The sequence below is a fragment of the Pocillopora verrucosa genome, chromosome 7, assembly GCF_036669915.1.
Source record: "Pocillopora verrucosa isolate sample1 chromosome 7, ASM3666991v2, whole genome shotgun sequence".
NCBI lineage: Eukaryota > Metazoa > Cnidaria > Anthozoa > Scleractinia > Pocilloporidae > Pocillopora > Pocillopora verrucosa.
This window is the reverse complement of record NC_089318.1, coordinates 22,999,180-23,015,454: the sequence shown is the minus strand read 5'-3', so window position 1 is coordinate 23,015,454 and position 16,275 is coordinate 22,999,180. Positions and strand designations below refer to the sequence as shown.

General features: G+C 38.8%; 1 protein-coding gene and 1 pseudogene across 1 annotated transcript; one reads left to right on the top strand and one right to left on the bottom strand.

Moving 5' to 3' along the window:
- Positions 1–37: 37 nt before the first annotated feature.
- Positions 38–6,741, bottom strand: LOC131799959 (tetratricopeptide repeat protein 28-like). Its single transcript, XM_066170385.1, has 4 exons — positions 6,364–6,741; positions 4,234–5,775; positions 1,832–3,993; positions 38–1,109 (listed from the first exon to the last, which is right to left on the bottom strand). Exons 1-4 carry the CDS (start codon positions 6,739–6,741, stop codon positions 1,076–1,078), a joined length of 4,116 nt encoding a protein of 1,371 aa, XP_066026482.1. The 3' UTR covers positions 38–1,075.
- Positions 6,742–8,424: 1,683 nt separating this feature from the next.
- LOC136282692 (kynurenine formamidase pseudogene) lies at positions 8,425–15,875 on the top strand (annotated as a pseudogene).
- Positions 15,876–16,275: the final 400 nt, after the last annotated feature.

The window sequence follows — 16,275 nt, the reverse complement described above, 5'->3', positions numbered from 1 at the left end:
TACAATGTCAAAAGTCATTCTCACTTGTAACATACGTTTCATTTGAACAATAAAATAATGCAGCCCTGTTTTTTCTTCTTAGCATTTGAGTTGGTAAAGACCCAGCTTCGTTAAAAAAAAATACACGGCTTCGTTAAAATTATCTCGACTACAGAGCGAAATTAATGACAAAAACTAAAACTTTATGTCCGGGTAACATGTGCTTTTATTTATGATATAAGAAATTAAAATGTAACCGATGACAATTAAAACGAATGGTCCAGTGACCCATTCAACAAAATCTGTATTTGATAACAGAATATTATGATTGAATTTCTGGCCCCTTGTTCGATATGTAGCTGGGCTCAGCTTCCTTATTGTAACTAGTCCTACAATGAGGTAAAAAATTAACTAGCTTTTATTCAAGGTACCGGAAACTCCAATCTGACTCATTACAATAAAAACAGAATGGTCGAGTGACCTGTTGAACAAAATTAGTATTTGATAATTGAATTGTCCAGTTGTATCGCTGGCCCCATGATTCATATGTAGATGGGGTTAACTTCTAAAGTATTCTAAAATTCTACAATGACTAGCTAAACTAACGAACCATGCATTTTTTGGACGAATCGATTCCAAAGTTCGTTCCAGCCTTAAAAAGTCTAATATTTCGAGGCATCTCGCTTACAGAACGAAAAAATGTATACTGGAAAACCTCTGGAAAAAATATTTCATCCTAAATTTCTGGATATCAGTTATTTTTCTTTGTGAGAAGGCTGAAGAACCATTCTGGTTCATAAATCACAATGATAACCTTTTCGTTAGATTATTCAACAGTTACTGACTCGTCCCAGTTGTAAAAACTTATTGCTCAGGCTGAGTAGACAATAGTGGGCCTCACGAAAATTAGTCCTAACATCTAAGCGACAAACATGCCTGACTGCTAAAGAGAAATCCTTAATACTATTAACTGCTTTGCTAAAAAAAAAAAGAAAAAAATCGGTTTTATGCAACGAAACGTTCTGTTTCATACGGTAGAGGCAAAGATGATGGTCTTCAAAGAAGTCAGCTTCACTCAGGGTACAGGATTTGCTGATCAGTTTTGAACCTTGCAGATTAGGTCTTCTTTCCTGTAAGATAAGATGTACAATATGAGAAAGGAGTCATAAAATCTTGAATTGATTCGTCGGTAAAGTAATTGTTGGGTCAATTCATATATTCATATTCAAACTCATATAATTTCTTCCAAGAATTTCTGCTGTTATGACAGGTTTAGTCCCTGTGAACTTCAGATACTGCGAGGCCTTTAGCAAGGAGCTTTGACGCGGAATTTGAGAGAATTGAATTTACTCGCATCAGCTAGCTTTGGAATTAAGACCCTCTACGTCTGTCAGTAACTTATCGCCTGCCGTCATTTAAGATAGTCTTCCATTTGTCTCGTTCGTCTTTCCAACAATAGCAAAAATACATCAGGGAACTACATGAGATACAACACGAATCCTTCCTTTACTATAACCAGCGTATATACTTTCTTTACTCCATAACATGAAATAAATGAGGGGGGGGGGGGCGTGTGAGTCTTTTAAGTTACTTTTCTAAATCGTTCGAATTTGAGAAAACGCGCTACAATGTCTCCTTTACACTCTAAGATAATATCAATAAACAGGCTCAACCAAAACCCGAGAGTGTCCCTGACTTGCTACAAAGTTGTTGATTCTAAACTTAAATCCTGGTTCCTTCTGACATGTCATAAAAAGTAGATTAAGGCCTCAGTAGATTCCCATCCCTAGTGTGATTTTTACTGCGGTTTTTTTTTTAAATACAAACCTTTCCCCTTTTCCTTAACACCTACCTCAATGTCACATTATCTCCAATCAGCATGAACGGAGCCCATTTCTTCACTTCAGAATACTCGGAGTTACCTCTCATCCACTTTCTGACCTCGTGAAGGGATTCACTGGCACTCTCACCACGGAACAAGTGTTCGTAGAAACATTTCATGAACTGCTCCGTTGATTCGTCGTCCAAGGCCCACCGCGCCACTAACACCGACCGAGCACCGGATCCTAAGAACGCTCGAGCGATTCCAATTACTCCTTCGACTTTAATCTCTCCGCACCCACTGTGACAACAGCTTAGAACTACCAGTTTAGCTCGAAGTTTAACTTTTGATACGTCAGCCATCGTCAAAAGGTATTCTTCTTCTTGTGGAGTATTGTTAGTAGTACTGACGGGGGAAAGTGCTATTTCTCCTCGATCGGGATTTCCGTGAGCCGCAAAATGTATCAACGCAACTGACTTCATCTGTTCAAGAACCGCCTCCTTTGTTGCATCTTTCCCTAACAATGGGATGACGCCAAGCATTTTTCCAATCATTTCAGCTTCTTTTCTTGCACCTGGTAATGGATCAAGGATCATTTGCTTTTCCTTGTAAATCACTTCTCTCACTTCAGGTTCACCCACTATCAGTGCCCCAGTGTTACTGTGATAGTTTGAAGGACTATCCTGAATGACCTTGAGGACCGTCAAGGAAGGAACGATGCGGATCCTGAATTTTTCAGACAAATATCTTTCTCCCTCGTCAAGTAAGGCTGCAAATGGCACTTGATACATGCAGCTGTCAGGGACAATGATAATTTCAGGCTCTTTCAAAATATCGGCCACGGGAGCGATAATTATTTTGTGGAACAAACGCAGACATGTTTTCATATCTTCAGTTTCATCGTGAGATGGAGGCGATCGCTTAACATCGCCAGATAACTTTAGAACAGGTTCGTCATTTAAAGAGCGATCTTCGTAATTCTCTGTGGGTGGGATGGCAAAGTGGCGGAAACTCTCCGCAAAAAGCTCTTTCGGATTTGGGAGTGAGCCGGCATTTCCAAAACTGTCTGAATCCTTTCCCTTTTTGCGTCGGAATATAATCCCTCCGCTTGTTTTGAGAACCCAAATCCGTACATCTTCATCATCAACCGAAAGGTACACAAAAGTACAATTTGCTTCTCTTTTAATGATATCATGAATGCAAAACAATGCCAATTGTGGATCACCTGAAAACTGGGGCTGTTTAGCAGAATATTGAGCCGTCATCAAGTCCGCTAGAGCTCTTGCCCGTCTGAGTTCTTCGACGTAAAGGGAATCTTCAGGATTCCCGGAAACAGAAACCAACTTACTGAGTATCTTATAGGGAAAAGCACCATGCTCCTCCAACAAAGATATTTTGAAGTAATCATTATCTTTTACGAAGTGTCGCAATTTTTCGAATTTTTCAATAGTTCTTGAAAGATACGAAAATGCTTCTTGGAAATTAGACTGAGCCAACTTCAAAACCGTTAGACCACAAAGAGTTTTAAACTCATTCATATTATGTCCAATGGCTTTGCAAATTGAGAGAGCCTTGCTAAGATATACTTCAGCTTTGTCAAGTTCACCCAATGAATGAAACAATGTTCCTAAGTTTCCGTAGTCAGCTGCTTCTCCCTTTCTGTCGCCAATTTCCTTTCTGATTGCAAGTGCTTTCTCGGTGTATTCTTTAGCCTTTTCGTATTCACCCAGTGACTGAAACAATGTTCCTAGGTTTCCGTAGTCAGCTGCTTCTCCCTTTCTGTCGCCAATTTCCTTTCTGATTGCAAGTGCTTTCTCGGTATATTCTTTAGCCTTTTCGTATTCAGCCAGTGAATGAAACAATGTTCCTAAGTTTCCGTAGTCAGCTGCCTCTCCCTTTCTGTCGCCAATTTCCTTTCTGATTGCAAGTGCTCTCTCGGTGTATTCTTTAGCCTTTTCGCATTCACCCAGTGAATGAAACAATGTTCCTAAGTTTCCGTAGTCAGCTGCTTCTCCCTCTCTGTCGCCAATTTCCTTTCTGATTGCAAGTGCTTTCTCGGTGTATTCTTTAGCCTTTTCGTATTCAGCCAGTGAATGAAACAATGTTCCTAAGTTTCCGTAGTCAGCTGCTTCTCCCTTTCTGTCGCCAATTTCCTTTCTGATTGCAAGTGCTTTCTCGGTGTATTCTTTAGCCTTTTCGTATTCACCCAGTGAATGAAACAATGTTCCTAAGTTTCCGTAGTCAGCTGCTTCTCCCTCTCTGTCGCCAATTTCCTTTCTGATTACAAGTGCTTTCTCGGTGTATTCTTTAGCCTTTTCGTATTCAGCCAGTGACTGAAACAATGTTCCTAAGTTTCCGTAGTCAGCTGCTTCTCCCTTTCTGTCGCCAATTTCCTTTCTGATTGCAAGTGCTCTCTCGGTGTTTTCTTTAGCCTTTTCGTATTCACCCAGTGACTGAAACAATGTTCCTAAGTTTCCGTAGCCAGCTGCTTCTCCCTCTCTGTCGCCAATTTCCTTTCTGATTGCAAGTGCTTTCTCGGTGTATTCTTTAGCTTTTTCGTATTCACCCACTGAATGAAACAATGTTCCTAAGTTTCCGTAGTCAGCTGCTTCTCCCTTTCTGTCGCCAATTTCCTTTCTGATTGCAAGTGCTTTCTCGGTGTATTCTTTAGCCTTTTGGTATTCACCCAGTGAATGAAACAATGTTCCTAAGTTTCCGTAGTCAGCTGCTTCTCCCTCTCTGTCGCCAATTTCCTTTCTGATTGCAAGTGCTTTCTCGGTGTATTCTTTAGCCTTTTCGCATTCAGCCAGTGAATGAAACAATGTTCCTAAGTTTCCGTAGTCAGTTGCTTCTCCCTTTCTGTCGCCAATTTCCTTTCTGATTGCAAGTGCTTTCTCGGTGTATTCTTTAGCCTTTTGGTATTCACCCAGTGAATGAAACAATGTTCCTAAGTTTCCGTAGTCAGCTGCTTCTCCCTCTCTGTCGCCAATTTCCTTTCTGATTGCAAGTGCTTTCTCGGTGTATTCTTTAGCCTTTTCGCATTCAGCCAGTGAATGAAACAATGTTCCTAAGTTTCCGTAGTCAGCTGCTTCTCCCTCTCTGTCGCCAATTTCCTTTCTGATTGCAAGTGCTTTCTCGGTGTATTCTTTAGCCTTTTCGTATTCACCCAGTGAATGAAACAATGTTCCTAAGTTTCCGTAGCCAGCTGCTTCTCCCTCTCTGTCGCCAATTTCCTTTCTGATTGCAAGTGCTTTCTCGGTGTATTCTTTAGCCTTTTCGCATTCAGCCAGTGAATGAAACAATGTTCCTAAGTTTCCGTAGTCAGCTGCTTCTCCCTTTCTGTCGCCAATTTCCTTTCTGATTGCAAGTGCTTTCTCGGTGTATTCTTTAGCCTTTTCGTATTCACCCAGTGACTGAAACATTGTTCCTAAGTTCCCGTAGCCAGCTGCTTCTCCCTTTCTGTCGCCAATTTCCTTTCTGATTGCAAGTGCTTTCTCGGTGTATTCTTTAGCCTTTTCGTATTCAGCCAGTGAATGAAACAATGTTCCTAAGTTTCCGTAGTCAGCTGCTTCTCCCTTTCTGTCGCCAATTTCCTTTCTGATTGCAAGTGCTTTCTCGGTGTATTCTTTAGCCTTTTCGTATTCAGCCAGTGAATGAAACAATGTTCCTAAGTTTCCGTAGTCAGCTGCTTCTCCCTTTCTGTCGCCAATTTCCTTTCTGATTGCAAGTGCTCTCTCGGTGTATTCTTTAGCCTTTTCGTATTCAGCCAGTGAATGAAACAATGTTCCTAAGTTTCCGTAGTCAGCTGCTTCTCCCTCTCTGTCGCCAATTTCCTTTCTGATTGCAAGTGCTTTCTCAGTGTATTCTTTAGCCTTTTCGCATTCAGCCAGTGAATGAAACAATGTTCCTAAGTTTCCGTAGTCAGCTGCTTCTCCCTCTCTGTCGCCAATTTCCTTTCTGATTGCAAGTGCTTTCTCGGTGTATTCTTTAGCCTTTTCGTATTCAGCCAGTGAATGAAACAATGTTCCTAAGTTTCCGTAGTCAGCTGCTTCTCCCTTTCTGTCGCCAATTTCCTTTCTGATTGCAAGTGCTTTCTCGGTGTATTCTTTAGCCTTTTCGTATTCACCCAGTGACTGAAACAATGTTCCTAAGTTTCCGTAGCCAGCTGCTTCTCCCTCTCTGTCGCCAATTTCCTTTCTGATTGCAAGTGCTTTCTCGGTGTATTCTTTAGCCTTTTCGTATTCAGCCAGTGAATGAAACAATGTTCCTAAGTTTCCGTAGTCAGCTGCTTCTCCCTCTCTGTCGCCAGTTTTTTTCCTGATTTCGAGTGCTTTCTTGTAATATTTCTCAGCTTTGTCGTATTCCCCAAGTGACTGAACGGTTGTACCTAGGTTTCCGTAAATGGTAGCTTCCCTGATTCTGTCACCATAGGACACCGTGATTGCCAGTGCGTTCTCGAAATACTTCTTAGCTTTGTGATATTCACTACGCGAATAAGATAAATGTCCCATCGCAAGGTAACATTTTGCTTCCGTTTGTTTGTCAGCCGTACATTCTGTCACATCAATTGCCTTCTGATAATATTGTTTTGCCTTTTCAAACTCATTTTGGCTCTGATATATCTTTCCCAGTGTTAAAGTTATTTTTCCTTCTTCAATTGTGTCACCAGAGGCATGGTACAGATCAAGAAGTTCCTTGGCATATCTTTCTGCAGATGTGTAACTGGAAGCCATGCAAGCCGCCTTGAACATTAACTTATTGATTACCATGGTAAATTGGAAACAGGTCTTCTTTTTCAGCTCGTTAGATTTTAGAAAGATTAAACATTCTTCGCCTAACATTACGGCTTGTAAGCCACGACCAGTGTTCAGGAGGAAGGTGGCAACCACTAATCCTATAAACATCGGGAAGGTTGCTATAAGTTCTTCTACGTTGTCCATTTTCGACCTTTTGCCGATTGTTCGAATGAAATGAATGAGACAGCGTAAGGATTTAATTTAACTTTGTTAGATCCGTTTGCAGCCGCTTGATTCAATACTTGTTACTTTTCATAGGAAAGTACCAACTGTTAAAAGTATAGCCAGAGTCAAGGCCACAGAGAAGTTTGCCATAAGTTATCCTGAGTTATCCATTACGAACTTCTCCCGATTGTTCGAGTGAAATGAATGACACAACTTTAATCTGAGGATTTAATTCAACTGTGTTAGATCCGTTTGCAACCACTCGATTTAATAGTTTCTTACTAAAGAAGTGCGGTTGATTCTGAAGACAGGAAGCTCACCAAAATTTCCTTCTGTCCTCATGGGTTATTTGCCTGGTGTATTTGGTTTCGCCTGACTTACTCAGTCTTATATATCATAATTATTCATGTTTTAGAAAGTTTTTGTAATTAGCGAGAAATTAGGGATCATAATCAGCTGATGAATTCTGGTATTTGTTTTAAAATCAAAAGAAGCTGTTAACACGATAAACTTACAGTTTCACAACAATAAACTTACTTACAAGAACTGTCTCCGGCAAATTTCTTGGCCTTGTGATTGAAATCCAGTTAAAAGCGATGCTGAGGCACGACTTACCCTTCGAAAAAAATGTAGGTTGTTTCATTGACAAGTTACAACAGAAAACACCTATCATGAATTCGAAGAGAGAGAAATTCTTCAGCGTAATCAAGGTCTTAAACACATAAACATGAAACTCGAGGCTCAACTCCGACGTAAATCTCTATTTAGCCTCTATCAGCCACCTGGATGACAAGACGGAAATCGACCTTCTTTTATCTTTTCCTGTGGATTTTTATGCAAAGAGCACCTTAAGGAACAAACTGAGCAACGTACAGACCGCATGTCTATGCTTCTCAAGCAAAATTTTACCTGCAAACGCAAGCAAGATACTTCCAGCTTGAAGTTTGCTCGATAGCAGCCCAGTTGGAGACATCAGATTTATTCAGAGAAATAAAGTTCACGCGGGTGATTATTTTAGTGCGAGATTTTAAGGCAGTTTAGAAGCATTACGTAGATATCACTAAGATATATCAGATTCTCTGACATTTGTCTTTTGATTCGCTTGATGCCACTGTTTTCCTTCCACCGTAATTATTTAGGCGACCACAACGTCGATGTTGGAGATTCATCAAGGAAATAGCTCACTGTTCTAACAGATTACGCTTACGTCATTTTAAATGAATTAGAACTAACGCACAAGCTGTAAAACTACTATAATATCGAACAAAGTGAACAGAAATTACTTACCGTGTTCGTCGCCTTCGAAAGGGAAAGTTAAGAAGTTTGCCGAAGGAGAATGCGTCAGGTGACTATGATGCTTTTCAACCACCCCTTAATGCTCATAGTCACGTCATCATAGAACATTTATCGACTGGAAAGAGAATTCATCCCAATTTTTTTTCTGATTGTTTTCCGAAGTTTTCAAAGTTAGCTTTTGCCTCACTTTGAGAGAAGCGAACGACCTTAGCCACTGATATCAGAAACATAGATTTACCTTACCATCCCCTCCCCCCATTTCTTCTTGACTCGCCTTAGTTCTCCACGTCTTGTGATCCTCTCTTTAGAAAGCTGAGGCACTTCAAGATTTTTGGACATTTTTGTGATAAGTTCCAGAGATTCCAACCCCATGTGATGGAAAATAGGGAGTAATTATTAGTGCCAAAGGCGCGAGCTTCTAGGGGGGTCAGGGGGCATGCCCCCGGGAAATTTTGCAAATTTAGGTTCTCTCAAGTGCCATTTCCTGAATTTTGACATCATTCCGGCCTGAGTTATAACATACCATAATGCTCTTCGCGAAGAAAGTAAGTATAATATGAGTGTTTCACAGTGACAGATCGCCAAAAATTCTAAAGATTAGCAATTTTCCCCTAGTTTTCAGAATTTTATGATAAATCGGGAGAATTTGGTAAAAATCGGGAGAGCGGGAGGCAAGACATTAAATCGGGAGACTCCCGATCAAATCGGGAGGGTTGGAATCTCTGAAGTTCAAGGTACTCGATTCATTACCTAGATATTAAAATGCCTTTCAGAGTGATATTCGGTTTAATTCAAGTGATTTAGGTTAATAACGAGGTATTGCAATAGTTCAGTTCGGTCAAACACTCTGGCCTGCTAGCAGAACATAGTTTGCATGGAAACAAGGAGGCAGTAGGGTTCGACAGACAGTGAGTAAATCACAACTGTTTGGTAAGTGAGTAAGATGAAACGCTCACAAGTTTAACTTAACTTGTTAAACCTTGTATTCTACCGTTTATTTACTACAAAAAGGATTGTTCTCGTGCTTTCAGGGATCTTAAAATTAGCAGGGATATTAAGAAACGTCCAATTGTCAGTATGTTATTATTGCCTTTCTGGTCCTATGACTTCGTGCCTTTAGTATGGCTGTAATACATTAACAGATTTCGATCCTTAAATTTCCCCATCTATGTGCTCTGCAGTAGTATTCCCACATCAAGATCACTAGAAAATCGTTAAAACGAAATGTCACTGTGGTTTCCAAAGACACAAAGAAAAAAACTCTTACAGGCCTTTCCTTTTTATTGTGTATTTTACTGAAGCTGTCTATCTAAAAAAAATTATATATATATATATATATATTGTTAAATAATATGATCTCTAGCCAGCTCACAGCTCATACTCACCAGCTCTTATTTGGAACAAAAACCTTCCACAATTACAGTCTTGCATCAACTGACACCTTTCTAAAAATACATTGATAAGAAAATCCTGCACCAGTCAAGAAGAGAGAAGTCTATGATCATGCTCTCTCTTGAGATGAGATTGTGTCAGAACTCTTTGGGATGTCTTTGGTAATTTTCTGAATGTCTTTAGAACTAGTGAAGAGTTGTAAGATTTTCCTTGAGAACTCTCCAAAAAACCTTTTGATCTGCAGGCTAGTGTGCTTCTCACTGAATGTTTCAAACATGGATGAGGAAAAGAATGAGTGGCTGGCACAACATTATTCTCCAAGCATGTGGAATAAGCAAATGGACCCAGGAGAAGTAGTAGATTCCCACATGAACATCTGTACTAGCTATAGTGAAATTACTTGCAAAAATTCTTACTGCGAACTGAGTGTCTGTTATGGTGAAAAGAAAGCTAAGATGGATATATTTTATCCTTTGCAAGAGACTGATGAGACAGCTGTATCTGTAAAAAAAATTGGTGGTAGTTCTGCACCAGTAGTACTGTTTGTTCATGGCGGGTACTGGCAAGTAGGGAGCAGGAAGATTTACAGCTTTGTTAGTAAATCATGGACTAAAGCTGGTTGTGTTGCAGCAGTGGTGGGTTATAACCTTGCACCAGAAGCGAGCTTGAATCAGTTGATGAGTGAAATAAAGTCAGCAGTGAAATATATCAATACCAGGTTTCCAAAGTCCAAACTGTTCTTGTGTGGCCATTCAGCTGGGGCACATTTGTGTGCTATGATGATGGTGTCAGACTGGAGCAAAGATCCTTCAATTCCACAAGTCATTCATGGTATGTTCTTGATATCAGGAGTTTTTGATTTGGTACCTATTGTAAATACCTATGTTAATGATGCATTAAAACTGACAGAAGAATCTGCTGCACAAATCAGTCCTCAACAAATTCTGATAAAGATGTCACCAACATTTATGTGCCCTATTTTGGTTGTGAAGGAAGAGCATAGTTCCCCAGAGATTAATCGACAGGCTAAAGAATTTGTTGAAATCTTAAAAGTTCATAATGTTCAGTGTTCTTTGCTTGAGCTACCAGGAGTAGATCACTTCAGCATGAATGAAAACATGGTGAATAGTGATGATCTCCTCTGCCAGGAGATTTTAAAAGTTGTCGGAAATATTAACTCAGCAAGGAGTGAAATAGGAGTCAAAGGTTCAAACTCAAGTCTTTAATTTCACTTTGTGAATGGCTTATGCATTTACCCTGAGTTTATAAAAATTGTAGTGCATAGTTATGCTGCTATTTAGAGGTTTTGCTCAGTATTTAAACTTGAATATTACCTTGATGGATTGAATTAATGAATGATTCTGATAGCATGACCTCTCAGGGAAAATATACATTTTTGCTGCTATTTTTTTTACACAAGCTACTTGATATCATAATTTAGAAAATATTTTAATCAGCAACTAGCGTCAAAAATCGAAATTACCTTGAAAACTGGCTTTGTCCAGAACATTTTTAAGATGTTCCTTCAAGTAATTATTACTAAATGCAGATACATATTTTTTTATTACCTTCAAAATAAAGATGCTGTGTGTGTAATTATCATTTAAATTTTAAATAATTAAACATTAGCAATTTATTTTCTCATTAACTGGTTTACAAGAATGATCAATTATTTATAAACACTTTACACCCAAACATCAGTATGCATATTCTCTGTACTGTTCTCTATGCATCCCTAAGGTGCTGACAAGGAGAATTTGTTTAACAATCAAGAGCATCTTAAGTTGGTGATCATATACTTTATTCTCATGACCTTGCTGTGTGATTCAAGGGAGATATTGTAAGGAGAAATTAGATGCTGAGAGTCAGTAGGCTAAGGCTGCCATATTTGGTCACCAAAACAAATCGATGACAGCTATGATGATAATTAAGTCAGTCTTGAATGATTTAAGTTCTTTTGTAGTGTAAAAAGTTTCTTTTGCTTCATGAATTTACATAGCTGCTTGCCACCTGATTGAAAACAACCTGTTCCAAAAGATTTTGGATGGACATGCACTGGTCAGAAATTGTCATCCCTTGAAAATTATAGACCCTCTGATGCAGTAATTCACTTCTCATCATGTTTCTCTTGCATACACTTACAATATGGAAATAACTTTTTTTACAATACTGTCATGTCATCAAATTATTTTGTAGGGTTGTGGTCTGTTAAATTAAACTTGCTTCATGTTGAAGTTTATCAAAATTTAGAAAGAGATACTTTGATTTTGTTACATGGATGTGTAAATTATTCCACACAGCTTTAATTAAGAGTTTGCTTAAATTAATTTCCATGCATGTGTTTCTGTTGGATCCTTTTTGTTGTAGTGTTGTTAGAGTTGCTGTTGATGCCTTATTTGTGGTCTGATCTCTGGGCTGCATGTGTTGGGCCATAAGGTAGGAGAGCGTCAATGATTGTAATTATTGCACCCTGGTGACATGCTTTTGATTTGCTGAAAATGAGTTTATTCATCATACAATACAAGTCCAAAGTTGTAACACAAGTGCAAATTACAAATCAAGTGCATACTCAGCATTTAGTCTGCCCTGACTTTCTGTAATGCTTTTTTGGTGTTAATTATTACCAAGTAGCAACATGATTTCTCATGTAGTTTGGTGTAAATAAGCACTTGTAAATTTTTCAGACTTCAAATTTTGGTTGTCTTTGAAAAATGTACTCATTCTTATTTATAATGGTAATAGGACTGAGTAAAATACAATTCGGTCTGTAATCATACAAGCAATTAAAAAAATCGGACGAATGCCAAGCTGGAGTGCGATTTGTTAAATACGAGTATGATTACAGACAGAATTGGATGTCATGAAGTCCTGTTACCAATTAATCAAAACTATAACATGATTTGATAAAGAAATAAGACATTGATTATACAGTTTAGAAAATTTAAGAAAAAGAATTAAGAAAAAACCAGTTAACTTGACGAAATGGGAGACAACAGTGCCAGCACATGAGGCGTTCTGTCCACTTACACAGGCATGATGTGCTAACTGTCCTTTCAACTGTCCTATTATGCCATCTAATAACAAGCATGACATGCACACAGTCATATTAGTGCTCAAATTGGGCGGGTGATAACCAAACACATTTGAGAAATTTGTTATAGTTTTGATTAACAGTGAATTGCACTTGAAATCATGTTATTACCTAAGCTAAAAGAATTCAAGTAGTTTTTGTTGTTTTTTGGTCCTATAGAGGCGTATTTTAGAGATACTTTTGTATCTGTTTCAGCCTCTTTGTTTCAGGCTTTAGTCACCTGTCATCCAGTGGTTGATTGTTTTTAACCACTTACAATATTTATTGCCTGACTGTATAATACTAATAATAAAGCTAATACTTATAACATGCAAGTATTCAGTTATATATGCTCACTTAAAATATTGCTGTTGATAGCTCTGCTCTGGAGAATTAGCCAGGGGTTTGAAAACAAGCTGGCTACTGCCAGAGTTCTGCTGGTTACTTGGTAACATGTTGCCTGCTGCTCTGCTCAAAATAATTACCTTTAATGCCATTAACCCTTTAACTCCCAGAAGTGTTGAACATGTAACTTCTCCCTACAATATCCATACCTTATCCAGAAAAGAGATATTGAGAATACTCAAACTTATCATTGAGGTGGAGGTTGTTGTCTCAATCTAACACCAAATTCTCATAACTAAGTTACAGGGAGATTTGTAGTAGCTACAGGGGAGAATTAACAATCAGATCTTGGGAGTTAAAGGGTTAATGAACTCTTCTTAGTCACCTACTTTTTCAAAGATCTGATGCCTACTTCAAAACATTTTGAAACCCCTGATTAGGAGGGTTGTTAAATTACTACAGATAATCATAACCATTACAATTTCCTCAAATGCGATTGGTGCATTAGCTGCTTCATTTTTCACTTATTTTTCTTCAGAGTTGTAATTGGACAGTTGGCTGTCATTGGACATCTGTAATCAGACAGCTAAAGCAGCCAATCATACCAAGTCCATTCAGCTTAATCCTCGAATCACAGAATTGATTACAATAACCATAGCAACAACCACTTAATTGCCACACAAACCTGGGGAATTTAAAAAATGGAACAATTTTCTCTTTAGAAAATGTCTCTACCAGAGATATCTTCTCAAATAAATGTTACTCTTTTTTTTGTTTAAATTGTGATGGTTATGATCAATTGGTAACAGGATCTTGTGTTATCGAGGTTGGTCTGTAATCATACTTGTGATTGACATATAAAACTCCATTGAAACTCCACTTGCTGCCTTTACTATTATTTATTGCAGTCCATTTGTTGGCAGAACAGCCAGATACTGTAGCTCTCAGTCTATTGTTGTATCATACAAGGTAAATTCCCCCACACGTCCCCCCACAGCCCCAGCTGAAATGTTTAGCAAGCAGTTTTACCACTGCCAGGAATATTTTCTGTACATCTTCATTTCTTCATGGTTATTTTATTTTTGTGCTTTTAGCAAGGAAGGCATTGCCTTGCATTACTCTTTTCTTACAATGCATGTGGCCTTATTGGCTGGTGGTACTCAAGTGCAATCATGCATGCAGTATCATCGAGCATTTATGTAAAATTTTTAAATATGGCAGTAGAAGCGTACTTCTCTGCTCAGGGAGAGGAGGCTGGGAGCATAGGTACAGACTTTGGATTGTCTGAGATTAAGTCTCTTAACCTTTTAACTCCCATCAGTGATTAACATGTGACTTCTCCCAATAACATCCACACATTATCCAGCCCACATGTAATGAGAATACTCAAACTTATCAGGTAGAAAGTAGTAGTCTTGATCTAACACCAAATTCTTGCAATTTGCTTACAAAGAATTGTGAAGCAGCTAAAGGGGAGAATTAAATATCAGATCTTGAGACTTTAAGGGTAAAGTTACCTAAAATTTTCTGAGTGTCAAGTGTCATTGACATTGATATTCAACAAATAGATACTTATATGTTCCCATGCATGGATCACCTCCAAAAAACACATTAGTTGCTTCCAGCTCACAGGTAGAATTACTTTGGCAGATTTGTTGTACTTCAGCAAAAGAATTCCCTGAGCGGCAGTTGGTGTCAGTGGTCATCCAGTGAGGACATGAGTGAGAATCTAGTCTGTCATAGTTTGCTGACATAATGTTTATCTTTCCCTCTTTGTTGCATCTCAGTCGGCCAGATTCACCCTCACAGATTAAAAGGTGACCTGTTGAAAAAGTTGTTGGCATCTGTGTGAAAGCAGAATTAACCATTCAAAATTTTTGATGGCTTAGCATTGCTCAATTCATTATGAAGGAGTTAGCTTTATTTTTTTCATTTCTCATCTTTGTTATTAAAGTCATTTTTGGATCAATATCAGTATCCGGGCAACTGCCCACCTACCCCTCCCCTAACTCAACAAGAGTCAATTGATAACAAGTTAGGGTTAATGTTAGGTTAGGGGATGAGTAGGTGGGCAGTTGCCCAGATACTGATATTGATCCTCATTTTTTATTTACCCAGTATTCATTTTTTTTTTTTGCAACGTGCACTGGAATCCTTATCAAAAGGTGTGTAACTTGTTTCAGGCATTCACAAAGAAAAATGCTGTGAAATCACAGGGGGCCCAAGTTCTCTATGAGGTTAGGTTCCATTCTGTAACTCCGCAAATTTTAAAGCAAATAAACTCTAACCATCATGTGATGTTGTTTGTGATATTTTTGTTCTCTGGTAGCCTTGTTCAGTCCATTTCACTGATTTTTAGCTGAGTTCTCATCCCACTACTGCTTGCACAGGCAGTAATGGGATGAGAAACCTGTCCCCATCACATTGACTCTAAACTCCCATAGAAAGCTGTATAATATTATCGTCTCATAGAGAGCTTGGGCTCCCTGTGGTGAAATCAGCCGCGATAGCAGGTTCCAGTAGTGATAGAGCTTAAAACGAGGAAGGACTAGGTCGGGTTCATTACCCGACCTAAGCGTCCCTCGCTTTCTCACTTCTTTGCGTCGTAGTCTCGTACCCAGACCTTCCATAGCTGAACGGTTGTGGTTACAGCGCCTCAAATTACTCGCTGAACGTCTGGAACAGGATGAAAAATTGCAAGTCTGAGCTCTAAGTAGGGTTTTTGTGTTTTTGTCTTGGATTTAATACAACAAACCAGGAGCGTAAGAAAGTGCTGGCCGGTTGAATTGCGAGAGAAACCTATCAAAATACTGTGATGAAAGTGGGGGGAAGGGGGTTGGGCGTAACCTCTATGTATTAGATTGCACCTGAAGAAAATAACAGGGGAATCACCCCTCCCAAGGTAACTGGGATAAAAAAAATTGCTGCAAAAGAGATTAAGAAAATTACATCTTTTAAATACTCTAGGCTTGGTATGTAGCTTATAATCCCTTAACTACAAACGTGTACGTGTTTGCTTGTGTCAGCCAAAATAAAGAAACATTTTAGTGTCTTTGATCAATATTCACTTTGATGCTGCATCAAACCCATGAAATTTTGACAACACCCGCAATATTCTACGCTTTGAACTCACCCATCTCACAACGTTTCCCACTGTATCCTGAGGCGCAATTGCAGTTGTATTCCTCATTGAAAGTCGGGAAGCAGCACGCGCCATTTTACAAGGATTCTCCGTGCAAGGCGTCTGCACAACAAAAAGACAAAACAATTGATTTACAGAGATCTCTATTGTTTCACAGTGTCAGAATTTATTTTAAAAATCCAAGAAAGTGTTGATGGTTGGTTTTCATCAAGGAATTGCTTTCCAAATACTCACCTTTGTGTTTCTTTAAATATCACGACTGATTCAG

Bases quoted from the DNA above. Each gene is read 5' to 3' on its own strand.
- LOC131799959 (XM_066170385.1), bottom strand. From the start codon at position 6,741: ATGGACAACGTAGAAGAACTTATAGCAACCTTCCCGATGTTTATAGGA. The intron at 3,994-4,233 runs GCTAAAGAAAAC...GAATACGAAAAG, and splicing joins CACTGGGTGAATACGAAAAG to GCTAAAGAATACACCGAGAA. The intron at 1,110-1,831 runs GTAGGTGTTAAG...CTTATCTTACAG, and splicing joins GGAGATAATGTGACATTGAG to GAAAGAAGACCTAATCTGCA.